Source organism: Mesoplodon mirus (assembly GCF_964341445.2).
Source record: "Mesoplodon mirus genome assembly, chromosome: 3".
NCBI lineage: Eukaryota > Metazoa > Chordata > Mammalia > Artiodactyla > Ziphiidae > Mesoplodon > Mesoplodon mirus.
In genome coordinates, this window is record NC_138978.1 from 72,218,077 (window position 1) to 72,242,310 (window position 24,234).

The 24,234-nt window shown below is 36.8% G+C and overlaps 1 protein-coding gene and 1 pseudogene across 2 annotated transcripts; both read left to right on the forward strand.

The window, feature by feature from the left end:
* Window positions 1–8,538: 8,538 nt before the first annotated feature.
* Window positions 8,539–22,823, forward strand: IFI44L (interferon induced protein 44 like; the record flags this gene model as incomplete). The annotated part of the gene is given in 11 exon segments (XM_082615522.1): window positions 8,539–8,628; window positions 8,630–8,777; window positions 8,780–9,019; window positions 9,764–9,812; window positions 10,537–10,645; window positions 10,647–10,733; window positions 17,195–17,324; window positions 17,327–17,346; window positions 18,808–18,979; window positions 22,265–22,365; window positions 22,653–22,823. Coding segments are annotated over 11 exon segments (1,317 nt in total).
* On the forward strand, window positions 12,103–13,741 carry LOC309800778 (chromodomain Y-like protein; annotated as a pseudogene). The gene has a single exon. The product of its transcript is annotated as a chromodomain Y-like protein (transcript).
* Window positions 22,824–24,234: the final 1,411 nt, after the last annotated feature.

Genomic DNA, 24,234 nt, shown 5'->3' on the forward strand with positions numbered 1-24,234 from the left:
AATGAATAAATTGATTTAAAGAAAATGATGATTTAACATACTTGAGTTAGAAGAGTGAAATTTGTATTTCTTTTAAATATATTTCTATTTTATGCTCATGATTACTGTGAAAATTTTATTATGCAACATTCTTTTTCATTTAATAATAAAAATGTTAAATGTAGTAAAGTTGGTAAATTTGACATTTTTCATACCAGTTTGTTGTAGCCCCAAATGTGAAATTACATAAGCATTGTAGGCTGTTCTTCCTGAGCCTAAGTCTGAGTATCATGTTAAAATCAGTTCACTGTTCATCTACAATGCAGAATAATAAGAAATCAATAATTGTATGTTTAATTATAAGGAAAATAAATTAATTATAGGAAAATATTTATTTTCATTATTTTTATTTTCTCAAAGAGACATTTTTCTTTAAATATGCTCTACTTTCTCTTTAGAAAATGGGTCAAAATGGTCATGACCAGGCTCTTCTTTAACCTTGGGGGTTTCTAAATTGTCATTAATCTGTTTAATTTAATTCATTCTTCAAATGTATATTAAGCAGCTGAGGAATAACAAGCAGAAGTGGAGACTAACCACAGAGGAGAAGGAAGAAAGCCAAGGAAGGAAAAATGTTGAGGAGGAAGAAAATAGAAAAGGAAGGCATTATGGGATGAGGAAGCAAAATAAGTGGAAAGAAAACAAAATGTTCAAAGCAAGACAGTACTGGGAAGCTAGAGACTCTGAGTCTGTATCCGGAAGAAGCTGCAGAACAACAGGAAGCGTGAAGAAGGAGAAGGAAGTCAGGGCCATACCTTTCTGTCCGTTGGGTGAGGCAACCGTGGCTCTCTGGTCTTCCTGACTACACACAGTGTGGGGGATGCTCACTGCTTTTGGAGGTGGCCCCCCTATTCAGCTACAGGAATAACTCAAGTGACAAAACACTTTGGCCATTTCAGTCTTTAAGGCCTGAATCTAGGATTTAGAGTCTTATTCTAGGCAGACCTGGGAATCTTTTTATTTTTTCCTGTTTGACTAAAATTTTTTTTAATTGAAGTATAATTGGCTTACAATGTTATGATAGTTTCAGGTATACAGCACAGGAATAAGAAGAGCAAATGGGAAGCAATATGGATGGACCTAGAGAGTAATATACTTAATGAAGTAAGTCAGACAGAGAAAGACAAATATTACATGATATCACTTATATGTGGAATATAAAAAATAAAACTATGCAAAACTAAAAAAGACTCACAGACATAGAAAATAAACTTGGTGTTACCAAAGGGGAGAGGGAAGAGAGGATGGACAAAGTAGGGTTATGGAAATAACAGATACAAACTACTATACATAAAATAGATACACCACAAGGATTTACTGTATAGCACAGGGGATTATACCCATTATCTTATAATAATCTATAATGGAACATAATCTGCAAAAATACTGAATCATTATGCTGTATACCTGAAACTAACACAGTATTGTAAATCAGTTATACTTCAAAAAACAGAAAAAAAAATAACAGATAGATGAATGGATGAATGATTGAATAAATAAATAAATGCAAAAGTCTAAAAAGTGGTCTCTTTGATCTCAGTCTTGCCCTTTGTGATAGTCAGAAATCTATGATGCCCCCCCCATGACCTACATCCTTGTGTAACTCTCTACCCTTGAGTGCGAGAGAGATCTGAAAATGATGGGATACCACTTCCATGATTAATTTATTGGCTTTAAAAGAGAGATTATCTTCAGTGGGTGGGCTTGATGCAATCAGGTAAACCCTTAAAAGAAAGGGGCTCTTTCTGAAAGGAGACTAGACACGAGGGAGATTCTGCTGCTGTCCTTGGAGGATTCTGTTGCCACCATGTCTTGTAAGCCTCAGATGAGTGAGACCATTGGCAAGGAACTGGGAGCATCCTCTTGGAGCTGAGAGTGGCCTCAGGCTGGCAGCCAGCAAACAACAGGGGACCTCAGTCTTACACTTCTCGGAACTGAATTCTGCCGTAACGGGAAAGAGCTTTCCCAGAGAAAGATGAGACCACTCCTAGCCAACACCTTGAGTGAGAGACCCTGAGGAGAGAATCCAGTTGAGCCATGCTGGTCTCCTGATCCATGGAAAAACTGTGCCATAATAAATGTGAGTTGTTTCAAAGCCTCTAGGTTTATGGTATTACAAAGGTTACAAAGCAAGAAACAAAAAATACACTTTTCTTTCTAAACAACAAATACACTTTTCTTTCTAAGACATTCAATTTTGACCATGCCACCCCCTGCTTTTAGAGTGTGAATGTTGTCTTCCTGATAAAAATTCAATTTAAATAAGACTTTTTTCTCCCCAGGTGTGTATATATATATTTTACTTTGTACATTTTATTTATTTATTTTTTAACATCTTTATTGGAGTATAATTGCTTTACAATGGTTTGTTAGTTTCTGCTTTATAACAAAGTGAATCAGCTATACATATACATATATCCCCATATCTTCTCCCTCCTGCGTCTCCCTCCCACCCTCCCTATCCCACCCCTCTAGGTGGTCACAAAGCACCGAGCTGATCTCCCTGTGCTATGCGGCTGCTTCTCACTAGCTATCTATTTTATATTTGGTAGTGTATATATGTCAATGCTACTCTCTCACTTCATCCCAGCTTACCCTGCCCCCTCCCCATGTCCTCAAGTCCATTCTCTACGTCTGCGTCTTTTAAAACCATGATCACCTCCCTAGCCTCACTGCCTGCCAATCTGATGTTGTCACTCCATTCCAGTCAGACTAAAATAATTGGAGGTCTTATAACACTGTGCTCTCTCTTGCTTCACTTCTTCCTTGTAATTCATGTCTCAGTCTAAACTTTGATCTTTTAGCAAGCTTTTTCCTAGTGCAGTAAGACTGGGTGAGGCCACCGTCATCCTGGTCCCCAGACAATCTCGTTCTTATTCCACTTGTAGCCCTTGGCATACTAACATAATTGTCTGTGTACCCAATTGTCTCCCTGAGTACACAGCATGGTCCCTGAGGGCAGTGGTTTTATCTTACTCAGTATTTTCCTTCCCAGGATCTAAGTCTATATTGAATGAATGAATGTATAAACAGGAAAAGAGGCTGCACATTGCCTTACGTAGGCATTCAGGAAAAGCCAAATCATAAACTGTTTGTTCCAGTGCAGAGAGTCTGGATTTTGAATACCAGCTGGCTGCACCACTCTATCAGCTCCATTACTTTGGGCAAAGTCTCTTAATGTCCTTAAGTTTTATTTTCATACTCTGAGAAATAGGGATGCTAACAGTGTTTACTGTATGAGATTGTTTTGAGCAGAAACTAGGAAAATGCAGGTAGGTGCACAGTGCCAAATACATAGTCATATGCACAAGAAATTATTAACTATTAGTTTTATCGCAATTTTTAATTAATGATTGCCATTTCATGCATGCATAGATGTGGGCTGCAGAGGGGACCAAAGATCTTTTTCTTGTGCTCAACAGGAATCTTTTTTTTTTTTCTTGTTTTCTGTCTCTTTTTTACTAGGGAAAAAGAAACTTAACAGCAGGAGGCTTGCTGTCTCCTGATTGTTTGCTGCTGTGAGTTTCACTTTCCTTTCTTATGAACAGGAAAACACTGATCTCAGCAGAACCTTCAGTGTCCCAACTGTGGCTGTTCCATAAATCAGAGAGAGCAGTTTAAGCCTCGTCCAACTCTGAAAAACCAGTAAGTGACTTGCTGCCATCCAATGTTTCCTAGCTGTGTGCGAAGAAAGTTGCCCATTTTTCTTTCTTTGAAAAAAGTTTCAGAGTGAAATCACTGCTAATGATCGTGCTTTTCTATTTCACTGGTTTTGTTTTTTAAAGAATATTTCAAAAACAGGGACCTATAGAGAATAAATGAACTCTACTGTAATCTTATACAGTTCTATCTGATTTTTAGAATTATTTGCTTTATTTAATTAGAATGGTTTGGGTTTTTTCTCCTTGAAAACCAAAGCATTACAGATCCTGTTGAAATTATCTGAGTCTCTCCTACATCTCTTCCCTTCTCTTCCTTCCCAGAGGGAAACACTACCCAGACTTTGGTATAAATTATTGTCATGCTTGTTTTTATGCTTTTACTGTATATATGTATGTATCTAAAATGATCTCTAGTATTGCATTTTGTATTAACAGTTTATTTATGGTATCATACTAAGAGTCTCGTTCTCAACTTTCTTTTTTCCAATTAATTCTTTGAGCTTTATCCATGTTGATACAAATAGGTCTAGTTCAGTCACTTCAATGCCCTTTAGTATTTCTTTGTATGGATATGCCAAAATTTGTACATCCAATCTTTTAACATCACCATAAATGATGCTGCTATGCATATACTTGCTTTCCAAAATGTTGCATGCCCATCAGGACAATGTAAGTATTCTTGAATTTCTATGTCCTGGTCAACTGTTAGTATCACTGGACTTTTGTTTAATGTGAAATGATATCTCATTATTGTTTAATTTACAGTTCCTTGTCACTAGAACTACTGAACATTTTTTCATATGTTTATAGCCCATTTGAGTTACTTCATCTGTGAATTTCCTGTTCACATACTTTGACTACTTTTCTATTAGGTCGTTTGTGGTTTTCTTATTGTTTATACGTTGGATAATATTTGTAGGATAAATGTGTTTTAAAGTTGCATTTGTTGTATCTTTTATTGTAAGAAAAATTTAAGTTTTAATGTAGTCAAATTTAATGTAGTCAAATTTCTTTCCTTTATAGTTCGTACTTTTAGTATCTTATTTTAGAAATCCTTCTCAATAGAGAGGTCATAATGATACTCTCCGGCATTTCCTTCTAAAACTTTGCACATTTAGTGCCTCACATCAACTGGAATTTACTTTTAAGGATGTTATGAGATTATGAGGATGATATGATTTAATTAAAATTTTTTCCCTATAGAGCTATTACTTGCTCTCCAAGCTGAGTAATCAGTTGTGTCAACTTTGTATTTGGTCAAGTCCTTCTCGATTTCACATTCTGCTTTACCTCATGTTTATTTGCACCCCACAATAAAGCCTCTGCATGTAAACTCGGCCTTAAGCTTTGTTTTCCAGGGGACCCTGGCTATGAAAGTTGGTCATTCTCAGGGCTCTTGACTATCTTAGTGCCACTCTCACATTCTCCTAATTATCATAATTTTATATAAGTCTCAGCTTGTTTTTCTTCAAAACTCTCTTGGCTCTTCTTTGCTCCTTGAAATATAATGTGAACTTTCAGATCATCTTCTTACATTCAATGGAAAGAATGTTCTTGGGCTTCTGACCGAGCTTGCACTGAATTGAAAGAGAAATTTTGGAAGAATTGATATCATTTTTAAGAAGGCTTTTCTCATCCAAGAAAGTTGGGTAAGTTTTTTTTTTTTGCTGTACGTGGGCCTCTCACCGCCGCGGTCCCTCCCGCCGCAGAACACAGGCTCCGGACACGCAGGCCAAGCGGCCATGGTGCACGGGCCCAGTGGCTCCATGGCACGTGGGATCCTCCCGGACCGGGGCACGAACCCGCGTCCCCTGCATCGGCAGGCGGACTCCCAACCACTGCGCCACCAGGGAAGCCCGGGTAGGGGCTTTTTATTTGGGTCATTTTTCATGTCCTTTATAACATTCTTCATATAATTATCTCTTCAGAAGTTGCTCGCATCATTTAAAAAATTTACTCCTAGGAACATTATTTTATTTGCTGGTTCTGTGAATGAGGTTTTTAAAAAAATCTGCTTCACTTCTTTTTTCTTTAGGTTTGCTAATATTTTGCTGAGAATTTTTGCATCAGTATTTAGGAGTGAGACTAGCTTGCAATTTTCCTTGCTTATAATGCCATTGTAATGTGTTGGTCTCTAAATTATTCTCTTGAAGTGTTTAAGATTGTAAAGTTGATCCCTCAAAGTTTGGTTTAGCTATTGGACTCACTTATCCTTGAGTTTTATTTGTGGGAAGTCTTTAATGACGAATTCTGTTTTTTAAAATGGCTATGAGATTATTCATTTTTTTTCTATTTATTTTCATATCAGTTTTGGTAAGTTTTGTTTTTCTCAGAATTGGCCCATTTCAAATTTGCCTATTTTCAAATTTATTTTTAAAAAACTTTTCAGCTTTGGGGCTTCCCTGGTGGCGCAGTGGTTGAGAGTCTGCCTGCTGATGCAGGGGACACGGGTTCGTGCCCCGGTCTGGGAGGATCCCACGTGCCATGGAGCGGCTAGGCCTGTGAGCCATGGCCAGTGAGCCTGCACATCCGGAGCCTGTGCTCCACAATGGGAGTGGCCACAACAGTGAGAGGCCCGCATACTGCAAAAAAAAAAATTGTTCAGCTTAAACAATATTTTTATTGTTTGTAGCATATGTACTGATGTTCTTGTCTATGTTCTTGACCTTGGTACATTGTCACCCCACCACCTTTTTTTCTTTATCAGTATCAGCAACGTTTTACACATCTTATTAGTCTTTTTAAAAACTAACTTTGGTTCTGTTGATCTTCTCTTTGTATACTTATTTTTGCTTTATTAATTTTTGCTTTTACTTTTATTATTTATTTTCTTCTTTTTTCTTTGTGTTTAATTGGCTTTTCTTCTTGACGTTGTAAAGTTGAAGTTTATATAATTCATTTTCAGCCCTTCTTCTTTTCTAATACATGTATTTAATTATATACATTTTTTACAGTACGTTTTAGCTTCATTTCACAAGTTTCGACAATAATATTTTATTATCATTTATTCAGTTTTCCAGATCTCATTAAGTTTTCTTATTTGATCCAGGGATTTCTAAGTAGTAGATTTCTTTATTTTCTAATGTATCAGGGGATCTATTTTTTTTTTCTGATTTCTAGCCTATGTTCTTATTCAAAATTATAGTGCTTTGAAATGTTTTGAGACTTGCTTTTCATGTTTTGTGGGACTATTTTAATATATGTTCTATTCCTTCCTTCTCTCATTCTTAGACTCTAGTTGCACAGATGTTAGCTAATTTTACTGTACCTCTAGTCTCTTTTGTCCTTTGTTTTTCTTTCTCTTCTTTTTGTCTCATTGTTTCAGTTTGATATAGTTTCTTCCAACTAATTATTCCTTTTAAGTGTGTTTATTAACCTTCAGTTAAATGTATCTTCCAATTTTTAAATTTCAGATATATATTTTTTAAGTCCAGAATTTCCTTAAAATTTCTTTTTTCCATTTTACTGTCAACCATTCAACCTTATCTTTAACTTATTTGAACATACCAAGCTTAGTTATTTAAAAATTTCTATGGGTAATTCCATTGTCAGTATGGATTTGTTTCTATTTTCTTTTCTGTTTTTTCTCTTGGTTTTCTATCATGTTGTTTTGTCTGCTCCCCTGTGTTTATGATGAGTGTGAGACATTGAATATCAAGGAAATGTAGAGGTAATTTAAAGTTAAGAAAATGTTCTCTTCATCCAAAGTTTATTTTGCATCTGTCCTGTAGCTAGAGACACTGGCGATCCTCATTTGTCTTAATCTGATTATAGATTGAGAAGACTAGATGAAATTAAGTCTATCTCCCAGTCCACTGGTGCTTCTTCTCTGTAGCTCTTCATAATTGTCACGCATGGCCTCGGGGAGGGTTGTGAAGGCACCCTCTTTGTTGTGCTGTATTACCCTAGCTCTATGAATCTAGCAGAAGCTTTGCTGAACTTCTTAGCATCTTCTAAAGTTGACAGATGCATCAAATGCCAAGCTTACCTCTCTGTCTTCATTTCTTTTCCAAATCTTAGCTAATAACATAATTCTTCACTGTTTTTTTTCTCTCCAATACTTTCAAATATATCTGTTTTACAGTTTATCCTGTGTTCTAATTTTTCTTATTGAAAGAATTGGCCTGATGGCTAATGGTCTATTTTGCCTAAATGGCAAAATAGACCATTTTAATCCTATTCAATCAAATAGGATTTAATCCTATTTAATCCTCTCATGTTTCAATTTCTTTCTTTGTACATTGTTTTCTGCATTAATTTCTCATTTTTATCTTCAAATTCATGGGTTCGCAAACTATGGCCTATGTGCTAGCCATCTATCTTTGTAGAAAAACTTCTACTGGAACACTGTCATGCATTTGTTTAAATATTATTGTGGCTGCTTTTGCCTTACATTGGCAAAGTTGAGTCATTGTGGTAGAGACCTTATGACCCACTTAGACTAAAATTTTTACTATCTGTTATTAAGAAAAAGTGTGCTGATCCCTGTTCTAATTCATGAATTTTTCTCTATTTTTTTAATCCTGTCTATTTTTTCTACTGACCTTAAAAAATTAATGATATTTTAAATATCTAAATTATCTATTTTTTCATATCTGCCTATAGTTATATATATGCATATATATGTATATATGTGTATGTGTGTGTGTATTATATATATATATATATATATATATATATATATATATATATATAATCTTTATAATCCAAATCCAAATAACATGCTTTAAGTGGACAAGAGGAAAAAATAACTCACTGGAACTAGTATAGCAGAAACCACAATGCTATACTACTCTCTCAAACTATTAATTTTTTTTTTCTCACTAGATACAGAACAATGGCAGTGACAACCACACTGACATGGAATGAAGAAAAGAGTCTGCAAAAGCTGCTTGGAAATGTTTCTTTGAGACTTCTTTATAAGTCTAAGTGTCCACGGAAACAGAATTAGAAATATGCATAATAGGTGCATTCGTCAGAGATCCACTATAACAATGATTTATCGTCCCAAGAATATTTTTGGTATCTTTATGCTTGGGCATTATCCTGAAATGTCTGAAAGCTTTAGAGAGCCAAATACTTCCGTTTTTCATTTCAAAAGAATAAAACAATGGAAACGATGGCTGCATTTTTAAATTCAACATCGGAAATTAGCGATGACCAACTGGTATTTCAGTTCTCTATTTCTCCCTATCAGTATTTATCTTTAGATTTATACAATAGAATCATTTTTATACCTAAACTTTTAGTGGAAAAATTAGGAGTAAAATCTGACTTAGGCTCCCGATTTTTGGAGTGTGAAGTTTTTCGAGTGGAAGGTATGTTAAATTAGATAATCCTACATTCTGGTTCTAGTCTTTGTGTTTGGTAGGTCATAATTAATCTATGTGAACAAGGAAAAAGGAGATAGACAATTGAATTTCATGCCACAAAATATTTTATAAGTTCAAAAATGAAACCTGGAAGGCCTAAAAGTTATGGGGTTATTACCCAGAAAGAATAGGCAGCTTTGATCAAAGTAAGTTGAGAAGTGTGAGTGAAGAGATGGAGATGGAGATGGAGAGAGAGAAAGGGTGGGGGGAATGCCTCAGTATTTTTTTTTTTTTTTTGCGGTATGTGGGCCTCTCACTGTTGTGGCCTCTCCCGTTGTGGAGCACAGGCTCCGGACGCGCAGGCTCAGCGGCCACGGCTCACGGGCCCAGCCACTCCGCGGCATGTGGGATCTTCCCAGACCGGGGCATGAACCTGTGTCCCCTGCATCGGCAGGCGGACTCTCAACCACTGTGCCACCAGGGAAGCCCGCCTCAGTATTTTGACAACTGACACCTTTGGGGTCAGCTCGAGGACCTCTAGGCATAATTATATGAGTTTGCAGAGTGATTTAACGTACAAAGAAGAAAATTTTAGCTCATCTTCATCTTGTTATGCTGCCGACCCTAACTCCTAACCCAATAGCTCAGCTGGATTATGCAAGAAGACTCAATACCCTATTTAGAAGGTAGACTTGGCCACACTAAACCAGACAAGTTTAAACATTATTATGATACGTTTATTTCCTTTAGGAATTAAGGATGATGTAGGCTACATAAACAGGATAACAAGAGCCACACAGTAAGTTAGTTTCTTGGACTATCTATTACTCATTTCATTACTCACCAACTGTATAAATGGCCCGACAAATAGTAAAATTAAAAATTGTATCACTTGGAGTGATAAAAATCGGTTATAGTGTTCCTGACATAATGTGTTCAAGACAATTTACAACAGCGACAAAAACAAAACCACTACCAACTGAAACTTTTAAGATCCACCTGATGACAATTTGACTTCATGTTTCACTTTGGCCCTGTTACATTCAAAGTTTCCCAGACAGAGTTGAGATGACCATTTTAGATAATTCCTCTGAATCCTTTCCTTGAGAATAAAGTTTTTGGGGAATCTCGAAAAATTTTAAAAACAAAGTCCCTTCTCCCAGTTTATAGATAAACACCTGCATTGCATATATTTTATTTTTATTTCTCCTTAATATAACCTTTTTACTGAAAATTTATCTTCAGTGTTCCTGTTATTTCTTATTAGATTTATATGGTCTAAGGCTAACAGTTTAGCAATGATTTGGTTGCTGGTTAATGTTTAACTTAGATATAGACAAGTGCATTTTCTTCAAGCACAAAATGTATAAACTTAGACACTTTCAAGTCATATGATAGATGTTAATATCAAAATAATAAGTAAGCATTAAACCATACTTTTCAGAGGGAAGAAAAGTGCCAGGAGAATTGTATTCTTCTTTATGGAAATTTGCCTGTTGTATTTAACTACTGCATTTTTACAGGCACAGAAATAGTCTCCTAGCAGACCTCAGAGCCTACAGGCCCTATGAAGACTTGGTTTCAGAAATCTGTATTCTCTTGTTGGGTCCAGTGGGGTCCGGAAAGTCTAGTTTTTTTCAATTCAGTGAAGTCCATTTTCCAAGGCCATTTGACTCACCAAGCCATAGTGGGGTCTGATGTCACCAGCATTACTGAACAGGTAAGTTATTTCAGGATTTCCTGAGGATTTTGTTTTATGGATTACAATTATTATTTTATAAGAAATGACCATGAGAAGCAAAACAGTGATTTAAACCTTCACAGGGGTAAATCAATCTATCAATGCTCCTATAAAGACTATCTTATTTGTAAATAAATAGATTTAAGGAAATAAGTATAATACTAACACCATTTTTTAAAATGTTACCTGAAAGACCTACCAATTACAGTGCAATATTTATCTAGAAACTTCCATTCTGTGCTTGTCAATGTTATCATACAAACAAAAAGAATAAATGGAATGAATAGAAAATTTCATAATCAAGCTGTGTTTTTCTATGTTTGCTACAGTCTAATATTGTTATTTTCTGATTGGGAATATGCTGTACATTGTCAATGCATAATTTAGCATAAGACAGCAATAGCTCATTTTAGTTTTGTGTCACATTCAATAACTGAAAGCATTTTCTAGGACTTTCAAGAATCACATCTTATTTCTTGATGTTGGCTATATTCTATCCATTTGAGTGGCTTTATTATGATACATCCGCCTAGCCTTAGGAGCCAAGGCAAGATACCACGACAGCAAATCAGTACATTAAGCATTGATTGAAATGTTTATGTTTGCTAAATACTGTGTTGCAATAGAGACCTAAGTGCAAATAATACTTGGTCCCTTTGCTGAGGGATCTCAGGGACCAATGCAGGTAATAAACAAATAAGTAGTATTCAATGTGATAGACGCTATAATAGTGGTACTCATCAGGACAGAATTTCTCTGCCTTCTTTTTATGTTGAAAACTCCAAAGGCATTGCTTTAAGAGAAGATGTAAGTCCTGAATTCCAAATAGAATGCAAATACTATATACACTGAAGGAAAACAGGACAGAGTATTTTGTGAAGGAAATGGAATATTTTACTGTTCTTCTTTCTGAAGAATTGAAGTAAAGGAAACAGGTTAATGGCTAAAGGCACTATGAATGTACCTATTGATCTTGAAATTTTATAATGTACTTTAAGTATCTAACTCTAATGCTTCATGTAATTCCTTTCATGCTGAGGTACCAGTAAACCCCATTCACTTAGATCAAAATCTCCAGTGGGATTGCTCCTAGGCATTTCATGGAGCAATGGGAGCTTTGACTCCATCACAAATTACAATAGGTTGAGATTCTTGGGAGAACTGAATAAGTGATTGGTTGGGCTGTTGAGCAGGGAAAGAAAATAACCTCTAATTTAAGATATTAGTCATTGTTCTGCCGAGATGTGGCATGGCTTTAACTCCCGATCTGAAGAGCCTTATCTTGAGTGGTACAGACTATTGAATACCAATCGTTCAGATAAATTTGGAAAAGGAGTAAACTCGTGTTATGTTGGTCTCCACTAACTCACATCAGGTTGAAAGGATCGTTGACAAAAGGAAAAACAGAAAAGGGAAGACAGAATATTTGGTTCGGTGGAAGGGCTACGACAGTGAGGATGACACCTCGCAGCCGGAGCAGCACCTGGTGAACCGAGAGGAGTATATCCACGATTTTAACAGGCTCCACACCGAGAAGCAGAAGGAGGGCACCTTCACCAGAACCAATTGGACCCCCTCGAACAATGCCAGGAAACAGATTTCCAGACCCACCAACAGCATCTTTTCCAAGGCCTCTCCTAAATCACTAGTGGTCAGCAAAGAAACAAGCCCAAGAGCAGCCCGCTGTTTGCGGCCGGCCAGAAGTGCAGGAAGAACCCAGCCCTGTCCCTCTCGAACCAGAAGAACATGGACCTGGCCATGGCAGGTATAAAGATCCTCGTGCCCAAGAGCCCTATCAAAAGCAGGACCGCGGGGGACAGCTTTCAGAACGAGCGCCCCGAGAAACTGGACCCCGCCGAGCAAGGGCAGGAGGACACGGTGGCGCTGGAGGTGGCAGCCACAAAGCCGGTCGGGGCTCTGCCGGGCCCCGGTGCCGAGCGGCCTCGTATGGGGGGGCCGGCCCGGGATACACCCACTGGTGCCTCAGGTGTCCGGCCCCCTGACCGCGGCCATGGCCACGGGGCTAGCCGTGAAGGGGAAAGGTTTCTCCCCGTTCACGGACGCGCTGACGGCCAACAAGACCACCAACTTGCAGACGTCGGTCACGGGAGTGACGGCCGGGAGGAGGAAATTCATCGAGGACGGACGAGACCAGCCCTTCGACCAGCAGCAGTGAGGCAGACGGAAAGCACCTACAGGTACAGGGACATTGTCGTCCGGAAGCAGGAAGGCTTCACCCACATCCTGCTGTCTACAAAGTCGTCTGAGAACAACTCACTCAACCCAGAGGTGAGGACGGAAGTGCAGAGTGCCCAGAGCACAGCCACTGCCGAGACAGCAAGCCGGTGCTGCTCGGCGGCCCGGGCAGCGTCTTCTGCTGTGGCCTCAACTTCATCTACTTCATCCGGCGGCGCCTGACCGACGACCGGAAGAGGGAGAGCACGAATATGGCCGAGGCCTTCAGAAACTTCCTGAACACTTTCATTCAGTTTAAGAAGCCTATCATTGCAGCCGTCAACAGCCCAGCCATTGGACGAGGAGTGTCCATACTGCCTCTCTGTGACGTGGTTTGGGCCAATGAAAAGGCTCTGTTCCAAACACCCGATACTATCCTCGGACAGAGGCCAGACCGCTGTACCACCGTTATGTTTCCCAAGGTAATGGGAGGAGCATCTGCGAATGAAACGCTGCTCAGCAGGCAGAAGCTGACGGCGCAAGCGGCGTTCGGCAAAGGCCTGGGTCCTCAGGTGTTCTGGCCGGGGACGTCCTTTACCCGGGAAGTCATGGTCCGCCTTAAGGAGCTTGCCTCCTGCAATCCGGCTGTGCTCGTGGAATCCAAGGCCCTCGTGCGCTGCAGCAGGAAGCTGGAGCTGGAGCTGGAGCAGGCCAACGAGCGGGAGTGCGAGGTGCTGAAGCAGATCTGGGGCTCGGCCCAGGGCATGGACTCCATGCTCAAGTACCTGCAGAGGAAGATCGACGAGCTCTGATGGCCGGGCTGCCCCCAGACGACCCTGGAATCGCATGGCGCAGGGCGGCTGGGGCTCCCCGGGGCCCGGACCCACCCTCACAGCCTGAAACATGTTCACTCCGTGCTCACGCTTGGAAGCAGCACTTGAAATAGACAAGCAATTAATTACCAAGGAGTTTCTAAGTACTGTAACTTTAAAATAAATAACTACAAAGCTCCTTTGTCCAAATGTCATTATTTTATACTTAATACACACACAAATATAAAAGTATAATGGAGAGCTCTGGGCTGCTCTTTGAGACTCTAATTTTTGTTATCTTTGGCTAGGACTATATAAAAAAGAAGGGTGTTTTCCTGGTTTGGGTGTCAGAAAAGTCTGGAATAATGTTTGTTTTCTTTGTTTTTTCCCCTCTAGAAAACAGAATCTAAAGAGGTGTTAGCCAGCCTTGCCTCCCTTGCCCCAAATAGAAATATAGAAAAATCTGAGGTATGCCCTTGTCTCCAAGAAGGTACAAAACCTCAGAGATGGAAAATTCTAAATCAGTAGGAAGACTTATCTTTCAAGATAAGTATTTCTGATTAAACACGCACTGATGAACATACCCCCAAGACTAAAACGCACGTAGGATTCACGCTGAGAAGTCAATTGATTCTCCCTTCTTTTAAAAATATGTCCGATTTTTACCCAGTTGACAGGAAGAAACCACTCTCTCTAGGGGAAAGCTTGTTTTGCTGTATTAGTGAATCACTGAATAGCGGTAAGTATGATATATAAGTTATAAGTTAATCTTAGTGGGTTTATAATTAGTTTTTTCTGACCCTTTTGAAAAATAACCATATAAGGGGCTTCCCTGGTGGCGCAGTGGTTGAGAGTCCGCCTGCCGATGCAGCGGACACGGGTTCGTGCCCCGGTCCGGGAGGATCCCACATGCCGAGGAGCGGCTGGGCCAGTGAGCCATGGCCGCTGAGCCTGCACGTCCGGAGCCTGTGCTCTGCAATGGGAGAGGCCACAACAGTGAGAGGCCCGCGTACAGCCAAAAAAAAAACCTACATAAGTGCTTCTTGTTGCTGGGTGAAGACTACTACTTTATATACAGTTTTGGTTTTCTATTTACAGATATGATTGATGTATTACACCAAAAATAAAAGTATTTTTATGTTTATAAAGTGTAATTTTTAGTTCACTTAGAATATATTTTATTTAATAAGTTAAAATTCTTTTGGCACACTATTAAATGCAGAAACTCCTTTTTAAGAGAAAGAACTACCTTATATCGACGTTTAATGTTCTTGGTCTCTGCTTTCACATCAACACAATATACCAAGTACAGATCGCTGTTCAAAGAGTGCCGTGTGTAAATAAACACCCTCATTCCTGCCTGGAGTGGGGACTGATTCCTGATTCCAGATGTCTACCATTCAGTAGGTTTCTGAGCTTGTAATCGTATGGAATGTATGAAGAATGAAATAAAATCAAAACCTTATTTTGTACAGTTTTGACATTTATACTTAAAATTGACCACCTCCTGGCCTCGGAGAGCTGTACAGTGTGTAAATCTGCCTTTACCTTGGATTGGTTGGTGCTGTAATTTTGCATCTTTGGGACCTACTTTTTTCGTTCAGTAGTTTGAACTATATATAAAATGTACAATCAGTAAAGTTTTTATAGAATAAATATTCAGCTGTGAAACCTGGTTAAATGAAACTAATATTTCTTAACACATTTGAAAACAAACAAAAACACAAATTACAATAGGCTACAGGGGGATTCTCCACTTCCTCGTTTAGAGTGGGAGAATGGAGATTATTGTCTGGTGTCTCTGAGAAGTCCTTTTCTTTGTGATTCTTCCCAAATCTTCCACAGTTGTGTCTATGTTGGAAGTGTATTTGACCAATAAATAAATTTTTTTCAGAGTTTTCCTGAAAAATAGTCTTGGGATCAGATTGAGTGTGTCTAGAAAAGAAGCTTTGTTAAAGTAGTGCTTCTTAAAGTGAGGTTTGTGGACACCTGAGAGTCCCTGAAACTCTTTTAGGGGATCTGTGAGCTTAAAACTCTTTTTAAAACACTAAGATGCTTTTTGATCTTTCTAGTGTATTAACATTTGAACTGATCAAACAAATATAATTTTATCTGTTGGCACCTTAGCATCAATCAAGCAATGACACCAAACACTACTACAGTCACTGTAATCTTCCCTACCACTGAGTTTGCAGTAAAAACAAACAAAATGCCAGTTTCACTTAAGAATTTCCTTGATGAATCAGTAACGATTATTGATTTTATTTAAACTCAACTTTTAAATGCACATCATTTAAAAATTTTGTGTGATGAAATGGGAAGTGCATATAAAGTGCTCCTAATGCATGTCAAAATATGGTGGTTGTCTAGCAAGGGCATTAGTGCAATTGAGTTGTAAGCTGAACTTTTCTCATGTAACACTTTTGATTGAAAAGACAACTGAAAGACTTGCTGATTCATACTTGGGTATTTGGTAGGCATTTTTGGGGAAAATGCACGAAATGAGCCTGTCACTTCAAGGACAACAACTCACAGTGTTTGTTACCAAAGATAGCATTTGAGCTTTTAAGAAAAAATTAGAATGTTGGGAAACTTGTATCCACCACTTTGAGATTGGAAACTAAAGAACTTAAAGACTTATCTAATGAGATTGATGATGGTATTAACAAATATGATGTTTTAATATTGTACAATGAAATGTGCCAATATTTGGACCATCCAGATAAGCCAGTGAACCAATATTTTCAAATGACCAATGCATCAGGTTACAAAATCATGGATGGATAAAAGATATATTCAAAGTGTAAGATAGATCAACGAACTTAATGTAATAGTATGAACACGTCACGGATTTCACATTGCAGCTAATCTTTGAGAAATTATCACTTGTTCAGCTTTGATGTATTATTAATGAGGAATGTCCATAATTCTCTGAAATCTGTTAAATTAAATACTCCCTCCTTGCCTACTACATGTATGTGTGAGGCCAGATTTTTTTCATATACTTCAACCAAAACAGTATATCACAACAGATTGAATGCAGAGGCAAATATGAGAATCCAGCTGTTTTCTATTAATTTAGACATTAAAGAGAATTGCAAAAAGTAAATCAATTCCACTCTTTTCTATAATTTTTTTGGAAAATAATTTTTTTGTAAAATTGATAATTAGGTTAACATGTAACAGGTTCATAATTGTATTTTTAAATGATTTAAGAAATATTTAAAATTTTTGTTTTAATTTCTAGTATGTTACATGTCAATAGATATAACTCACACAAATAAAATAACTTTGGGACCCTCAATAATTTTTAAGAGTCTAAGTTGATCCTGAGACCAAAATGTTTGAGGACCACAGTTTAAAAATATTAACCAGTTTCTATTTTTCCTATTTTCATGTCTTGAAGGCTAGTTGAAGAATGAACTTTTATACTTGATGTGTTTTGTTTTACAGTATAGGATATATTCTATTAAAAATGTAAAAGATGGTAAATCTCTGCCATTTATGTTGTGTGACTCCATGGGCCTGGATGAGAAAGAGGGAGTAGGCTTATATGTGGCAGACATACCCCACATCTTAAAAGGCTGGTGCCAGACAGATATCAGGTAAGAATCCTTCAATGTCTAAAACATTTCAAATCATTTTCATCAATGCTTTTCATTGACTTTTTACCCCAGGCAGTTTCAACTGTCATAAAGTGGTTTTAACACCAACCAATACTACTGTACTTTAATAAGTATTCGAGTAAGGAAAGTAGATAACAGCTCTTATTTTCTATAGCATTAAGAAATATAGCCAAAAGGCAAGATTCTACTCATATAGGTTCCAGGAAAAGTTCAGGAGGAACTGTGTTTATATCATTCTTTATAATGATGTAAAATAGTAGAAAAGTAGTAGTATAATCTCTTGAACTTTAATAATCACTTAGGTAAAATATTGAAACAATCACTTTTTGTTGAAGTGTGATGTTATACTGAAAGTAATCAGGCTTCACTACTTAAATACTTAGATTCAAAGGTTGGCTCTGCCACCAATTATGTGTGTACCCATAAGCAAGTTACATACTTGTCTCTGTAAGTCTTAGTTTTTTCATGTGTGTGTGAAATGTAGATAATGCTAATGCTCATCTCACAGGTGGCTAAGAAGATTAAATGAGAAGATGTACTCTAAGTTCTCAAAAAGTTAACCATTATTATCACCTTTCTTTTAGGCACAATAAAATCAGCCTCAGTTTCTAAGCAGTGACTTCTTTTGCCTCTCAATTGTGCTTGATTGGAAACCTTAACTATGCACTTATTTATTTAAAAACTGTTGATTAAAAACCTAATTTGTGTCAGATACTACACTAGTTTTGAATATGAACATAATCCTATCCTCAAGAAGCTCACAATCTAAAAAGACATAAAGATACAGGGCGGAGGAGCAGGGTAGAGAAATGGGAGAAATCATGGACATATGAGCACTTTCATTTTTCACAGCACAGAGTCAATCAATTCAGTCCAACACTGAAACATATAGTTAAAAAAATAATGAACCCAGCCTTGTATTATGTTTTGTAATTATTTTCTTAACCCTGGAAAGATTATTGTCTTGTGGTAAGGAGATGGTAATTTAAAATTTGGTATTTTTTTCACTTTAGTTTCTTTTTCTTCTGTAAAATTAAAAGAAATTATAGTGTTTTAGTTTAAATGACATTTTCAATATATTTTTCTCTTGCCTTTTCTCTCAGTTAGTCCATTTAAGTATGCAAGAGTTTTGAAATTAGGTTTTTAAAAAAACATTATTTGTACTTTTCTGAAATATTTCCACTATGGATAATTAAGTTATAATCACCATTTTTGCCAAAGCAATGGAGTGTGTTGTCTTATAAAAAAGACATAATGGCGCCATGCTAACAGTGGAGAGGAAGCATGAAAGGGGTGCTACTAACTAATCTGGGGAAGGAGTATTGGGGGGAAGGGAAGATTTTGGGTTGGAGGTTAGTGGTGGGCATGTTTGAAACATGAATTTTATCTGAAAGAATTCAGCAGAGACTCTCTAAATGTTACCTTATGTTTCTATAACAGATTAGTCCCCATAAACCAATGACACCCAAGCATCCTACTTTCATCACCTCTCCATCACTGAAAGACAGGATTCACTGTGTGGCTTATGTCTTTGATATCAACTCTATTGACAATCTCTCCTCTAAAATGGTGGCAAAGTTCAAACAAGTTCAGAAAGAAATATTAAACTGCAGTGAGTCTCATTGTACTTATTAAAAATATTTTTACTTGGAAATAATGCTATATTAACAGGAAATTGCAAAAAGAGTACAGCAAGGTCCCATGCCCCCTTCATCCAATTTCCCGAGCCCTGGGTTAGTTGGTGGCAACAGCAGATGGAGATCATCCAAAGGCTTTACTGAAAGCAGGACCCTAAATCCTAGTCTTCATTCCTTAAAGATTAGAAAGGCCATAGTTTTTTTGTCATGTGTGATTTTCCTGTGGCTAGATAGGGGAGTCACCTCCCCACATTATGTGTCTAGACCAGAAAGATTAAAACCGGGAGATATAACACTCTTATAATGTGTGGTATAGCTTTGTCATTTTGTCACATGTGTAGATTCATGTAACCGCCACTACAATCAAGATACAGAACTACTCTATCACCACAAGGTCTTTGTCATGGTATCCCCCAATCCTCACCATCCATAGTTTTTGGCAGCAACTAATCTCTCCTCCATCTCCATACTTTTGTCATTTTGAGAATGTTATACAAATGGAATCCAACAGTATGTCTGATTTGAGACTGGCTTTTTTTGCTCAGCCTAATATCCTTTGAATTCCATCGAAGTTGTTGTGTATATCAATTGTTCATTCCTTTTTATTGTTGAGTAGTAATCCATGGTATAGATATTCCACAGTTGCTTTAACCATTCTTTATCAAAGGACGTTTTGATTACTTCTGGTTTTTGGCTATTGCAAATAAAGCTCCTTTGAATATTAGTGTACAGGTTTTTGTGTGGACACAAGTTTTCATTTTTCTGGGATAATTCCCTGAAATTTTGATTGTTGGGTCCTATGCTAAGTGTGTGTTTAATTTTTTAAGAAACCACCAAACCACTCTTCAGAATTACTGCACATTTTATATTTTAACAATATATGAGAGACCTAGTTTCTCTGTATTCTTGCTAGTATTTGCCATTATTGCTATTTTTTTTTAAAAATTAACTCTTCTAATAGGTGTATAGTGATAGCTCATCATGGTCTTTATTTGCATTGCCCTAATGATGAATTACATTGAACATCTTTTAATGTACTTATTTGTTTGTATGTGTATTCCTCAGGGAAATATCTCTTTGTGTCTTTGACCTATTTTCTTTTCGGACACTTTGGTTTTTTACTGTTGAGTTTTAAGAGATCCATAAATTCTAGATATGAGTCAATTATCAGATATATAGTTTGCAAATAGTTTCTCCCAGTGCTCAGTTGTCCTTTCATTGTCTTAACGGAGACTTTCAAAAAACTAAATTTAAAAAATTTTGGTGAACTCTAATTTATCAATTCTTTCTTTTAAGGATCATGCTTTTCATTTTGTGTCTAAAATCCGTTACCAAGCTATAAGTCCCTAAATTTTTTCTTTGTTTTCTTCTAAAAGTTTTATAGTCTTAGTTTTTACACTTGAATATATGATTAATTCTGAATCACTTTTTGTGTAAGATGTGAGGTATAGGTCAAGGTTTATTTTATTTTATTTTGCCTATGGATATTCAATTGCTCCAGCACCACTTGTTGAAAAGATTATCATTGCTCCATTGTATTGCTTTTGCACTGTTGTCAAAAATTCATTGTCCTTGCTTTTGTGCATCTATTTCTGGGTTCTGTATTCTGTTCCCTTGATCTATGTGTTCATTCTTCTACCAACACCACACAGTCTTTATAACTGTAGCTATATAATAATAAAAATATAGGTCTTAAAGTGGGTAAAATAATTCCTCCCATGTTATTTTTATTTGTCAAAATTGTTTTAGCTATTCTAGTACCTTTACATTTCCATGGGAATTTTAGAATTACCTTGTCTATTTCTACAAAAAATCTTGGTGGGATATTGATAGTTTGTTAGCTCTAGGAAGATTTTTTGTTGAGTTCTTAGGATTTCATGACATCAGATAGGGACAATTTTATGTCTTCCTTTTCAATTTGTATGTGTTTTATTTCCTTTGCTTGTCTTACTGTCCTGGCTAGGACTTCCAATACTATGTTGAATAATAGTGGTGAGAGCAGATACCCTTGCCTTGTTTCTGATCTTAGGAGGAAATTATCTAGTGTTTCACCACTATGATGTCAACTATAGGTTTTTAATAATAGTTCTTTATTAAGTTGAGGAAGTTCTTCTTTATTCCTACTTCTCTAGGAGTTTTTTTTTTTTAAATCATGAATTGGTGTTGAATTTTGCCAAATGGTTTTTCTCCATAGATTGATATGATCCTGGGAGTTTTTCCTCTTTAGCTTGTTTGTATCATGGATTATATAGACTGAATTTGAATCTTAAGCCAACTTTGTCTCTTTAGGAAAAAAACCATGTGTTCATGGTGCATAATTCTTTTTATCTATTGCTGAATCCTGTATGATAATATTTTATTAAGAATTTTTGCATCTATATTTATGAGGAATATTGGTCTGTAGTTGTGTTTTTTTTATTTTTATAATGAGTTGGGAAGTGTTCCTTCTTCTTTCATTTTCTGGAAGAGATTGTGTAGAACTGGTATTAATTTCTTTTTAAATGTCTAGTAGAATTCTCCAGTAAAGCCATCTGGGCCTGAAGATTTCTTTTTCAGGAGTTTTTAAAACCACAACTTCAATTTAAAAATAGTTTTAGAGTTATTAAAATTATATATTTCATATTAGATGAGTTGTGGTAGTTTGTAGTGTGTAGTTTTAGTCTTTTTCTTCTAAGTTGTCAAATTTATGCATGTAAGGTTGTTTGTAGTATTTTCTTATTCTTTTTATGTCTTTGGGGTTTGTAGGGATATCCCCTCTGTCCTTCCTGGGGAATCAGTTATTAGTAAAGCAGAACTTTGATTCCGTTAGGAGGCGAGTGTGATTTACTCATCTGATCTCTGCGGTTTGAGGGAAAAGGCAAGAGGTCCTTAGTAGAACTGTGAAATCAGTGTACTTTGCTTTTATAAATGCTCACACACAACCCTCCTCACTTTCTCTTTCTTGGGGTTCTTTTGTAGTCTTCAAGATTCAGCAACCACTTTTACCCCCTGGACACTTTAAAACACACTATTTGAATGGGATAGTAGCTGATTGCAACTTAGTGTGAATTTAATTGCATTTAGAAATGATCTCTCACTTTGGAAGGAATCATTTCTCCTGTTAGAAGAACTTCAAGTCTCATATTGAGATTTCTTGGGGATATTGCATTCTCCTGATCTCAAATTTACGTTACAGAGTACTGTTTTCACACATATTTAATTACCTTGTTGACACGCTTCTGTTTATGATATAAAATAACTGATTTATCTATTTGATATAGGTGTAGCACATGTAGCATTGCTTACTAAAGTGAATAATTGCTATGTGGTTCTTCAAGACAACTTCTTAAAGATGAATAAATCTATGATTTCTCAAAGCCAGGTGAGGAATACTTCTTGCAACTAGATAGTATTGTAATAGTGTTGTACTGTGTGTATGTGTGTGTGTGTGTGTGTGTGTGCTCACACTACATATTCACAGGTAAATGAAGAAATGGATCAATTGCCTGGTTGACTCAAGTTTATACCCCACTTTAAAATAATGATCTGAATTATAATTATATTCAGAAAATACTTTATTAAGCCATTGCTTTTTCTGTTTCTTTAATTATATTTAAATCAGTCAAATTTCAGATATAAGACATGCTTATTAAATTGATTTTTCCACAGATGCAGAATGCCAACAAGATGCTAGGCATTCCTCTTTCTAATATCTTGGTGGTTGAAAAGTATGCTTCAGAGCAGGAGATGGATCCTTTAAAGGACATTTTGATCCTGTCTGCACTGAAGCAGATGTTCCGGGCTGCAGATGACTTCTTAGAGGATTTGCCTCTTGAGTAAACAGGTGATCTGGCCCCGTTCTGCTCCTCTCACAAGCTTTTGGAAAAATTCTAAGCTATGCCTCAGTTGGATGGCTGGTACCATCTGCCTGTTCTAGTCCTGACAGCCATGTTACAATATGTGCTTTGTTTTCACTCTTTTTATGTTTTGTTTTCAGGGGCAATTGTGGGAATGTTCCAGCTCTGCATGTGACATCAGTTGCCTTGATTCAGACACTTGGCCCAAACCAGGGTTTCTGACAGCCTCTTTGAGACTCTGCTTCTATTCATGTTTTACCTTCTGTCTCTGACAACATCTAACTGATGGTTCCTTCTAGGATCAGTCACACCTCAAGTGCAAAGGCCAACCTTGAGCAGTGGTGGGCCAACATACGCTTTATTGCAAACCACCCTTTGTATTTCTGCACTATTTACAATTTAATTTATATGACACCTTTCTAAATCTCCTCAGCAAAATTAACCATTCCCTTATTATTTATCCATAACACTTAATTTAAAACTCTATGCAAGTACTAATCACATTGAATATAAACTGGTTACATAGTTATCTGCTTTTCTAAATAAATTGTGAGTCTTTTAAGAAACAGAGTTTCGATTTTACTTATCTTTGTATTCACAGAAATTAGCATAGTGCCTGGCAGGGAGCAAGCATACCTGCTATTAAGCATCTCTCTCAACCTCCCCAGGGTGATACCATGTATTTAAAATTTTCTCCTTATAGAGGAGAAGACTAGGAGAGAATGAAATGCTGGAGATAAATAAAGGAGGGAGAATGTTTCACTTATCTCTGGATGACAATATGATTTAAGTTAATTAAAAAGAACAAGTATTTCTAAAGGACTTGCATTTTGTTTCTGTAAAAAAAAAAAAGCTTTTTCTTCTAATGAACCCATGCCTGATTTTCATTAATTGAATTCCAAACCATCCTAGCCATGTTTCCAAAGTAGAGTGATCAAATATGTTTACTAGTGCAAGTCAATAACACAGTTGTCTTATACAGGTGCTCCCAAATGATTCTAAAGTTCTCTGGGTGGCTGAAGAAGTTAGAACTATTAATAAAGATAAAAAAATAATTCCAGAAAATAGGTTTCAGTGTTTTTTTTTTCCTCTCTTTTTTCTCTTATCTCTCTTCTTCAAATTTCTAAGTCTTTTTCAAATGAATATGCTTTGGCTCAATAGTTATTAATATTAAAGCAGTCTAATTTACTTATAATCAGAATTATTATCTTTTTTAAGGAAGTCCTGGGTATTACAAGGGCAAGAATTCCTTAGGGATAGTTAAGGAAAAAGGAATACTTCCTAAAGCAAAGCTGCAGGTGAAGCTGCGCTCAAATGAATGTCCAGGAGCCATGATTCAATGGAAGAGATAGATGGGGTCTTTAAAAAAGATCTAGGAATAGAAAGGTCATAAG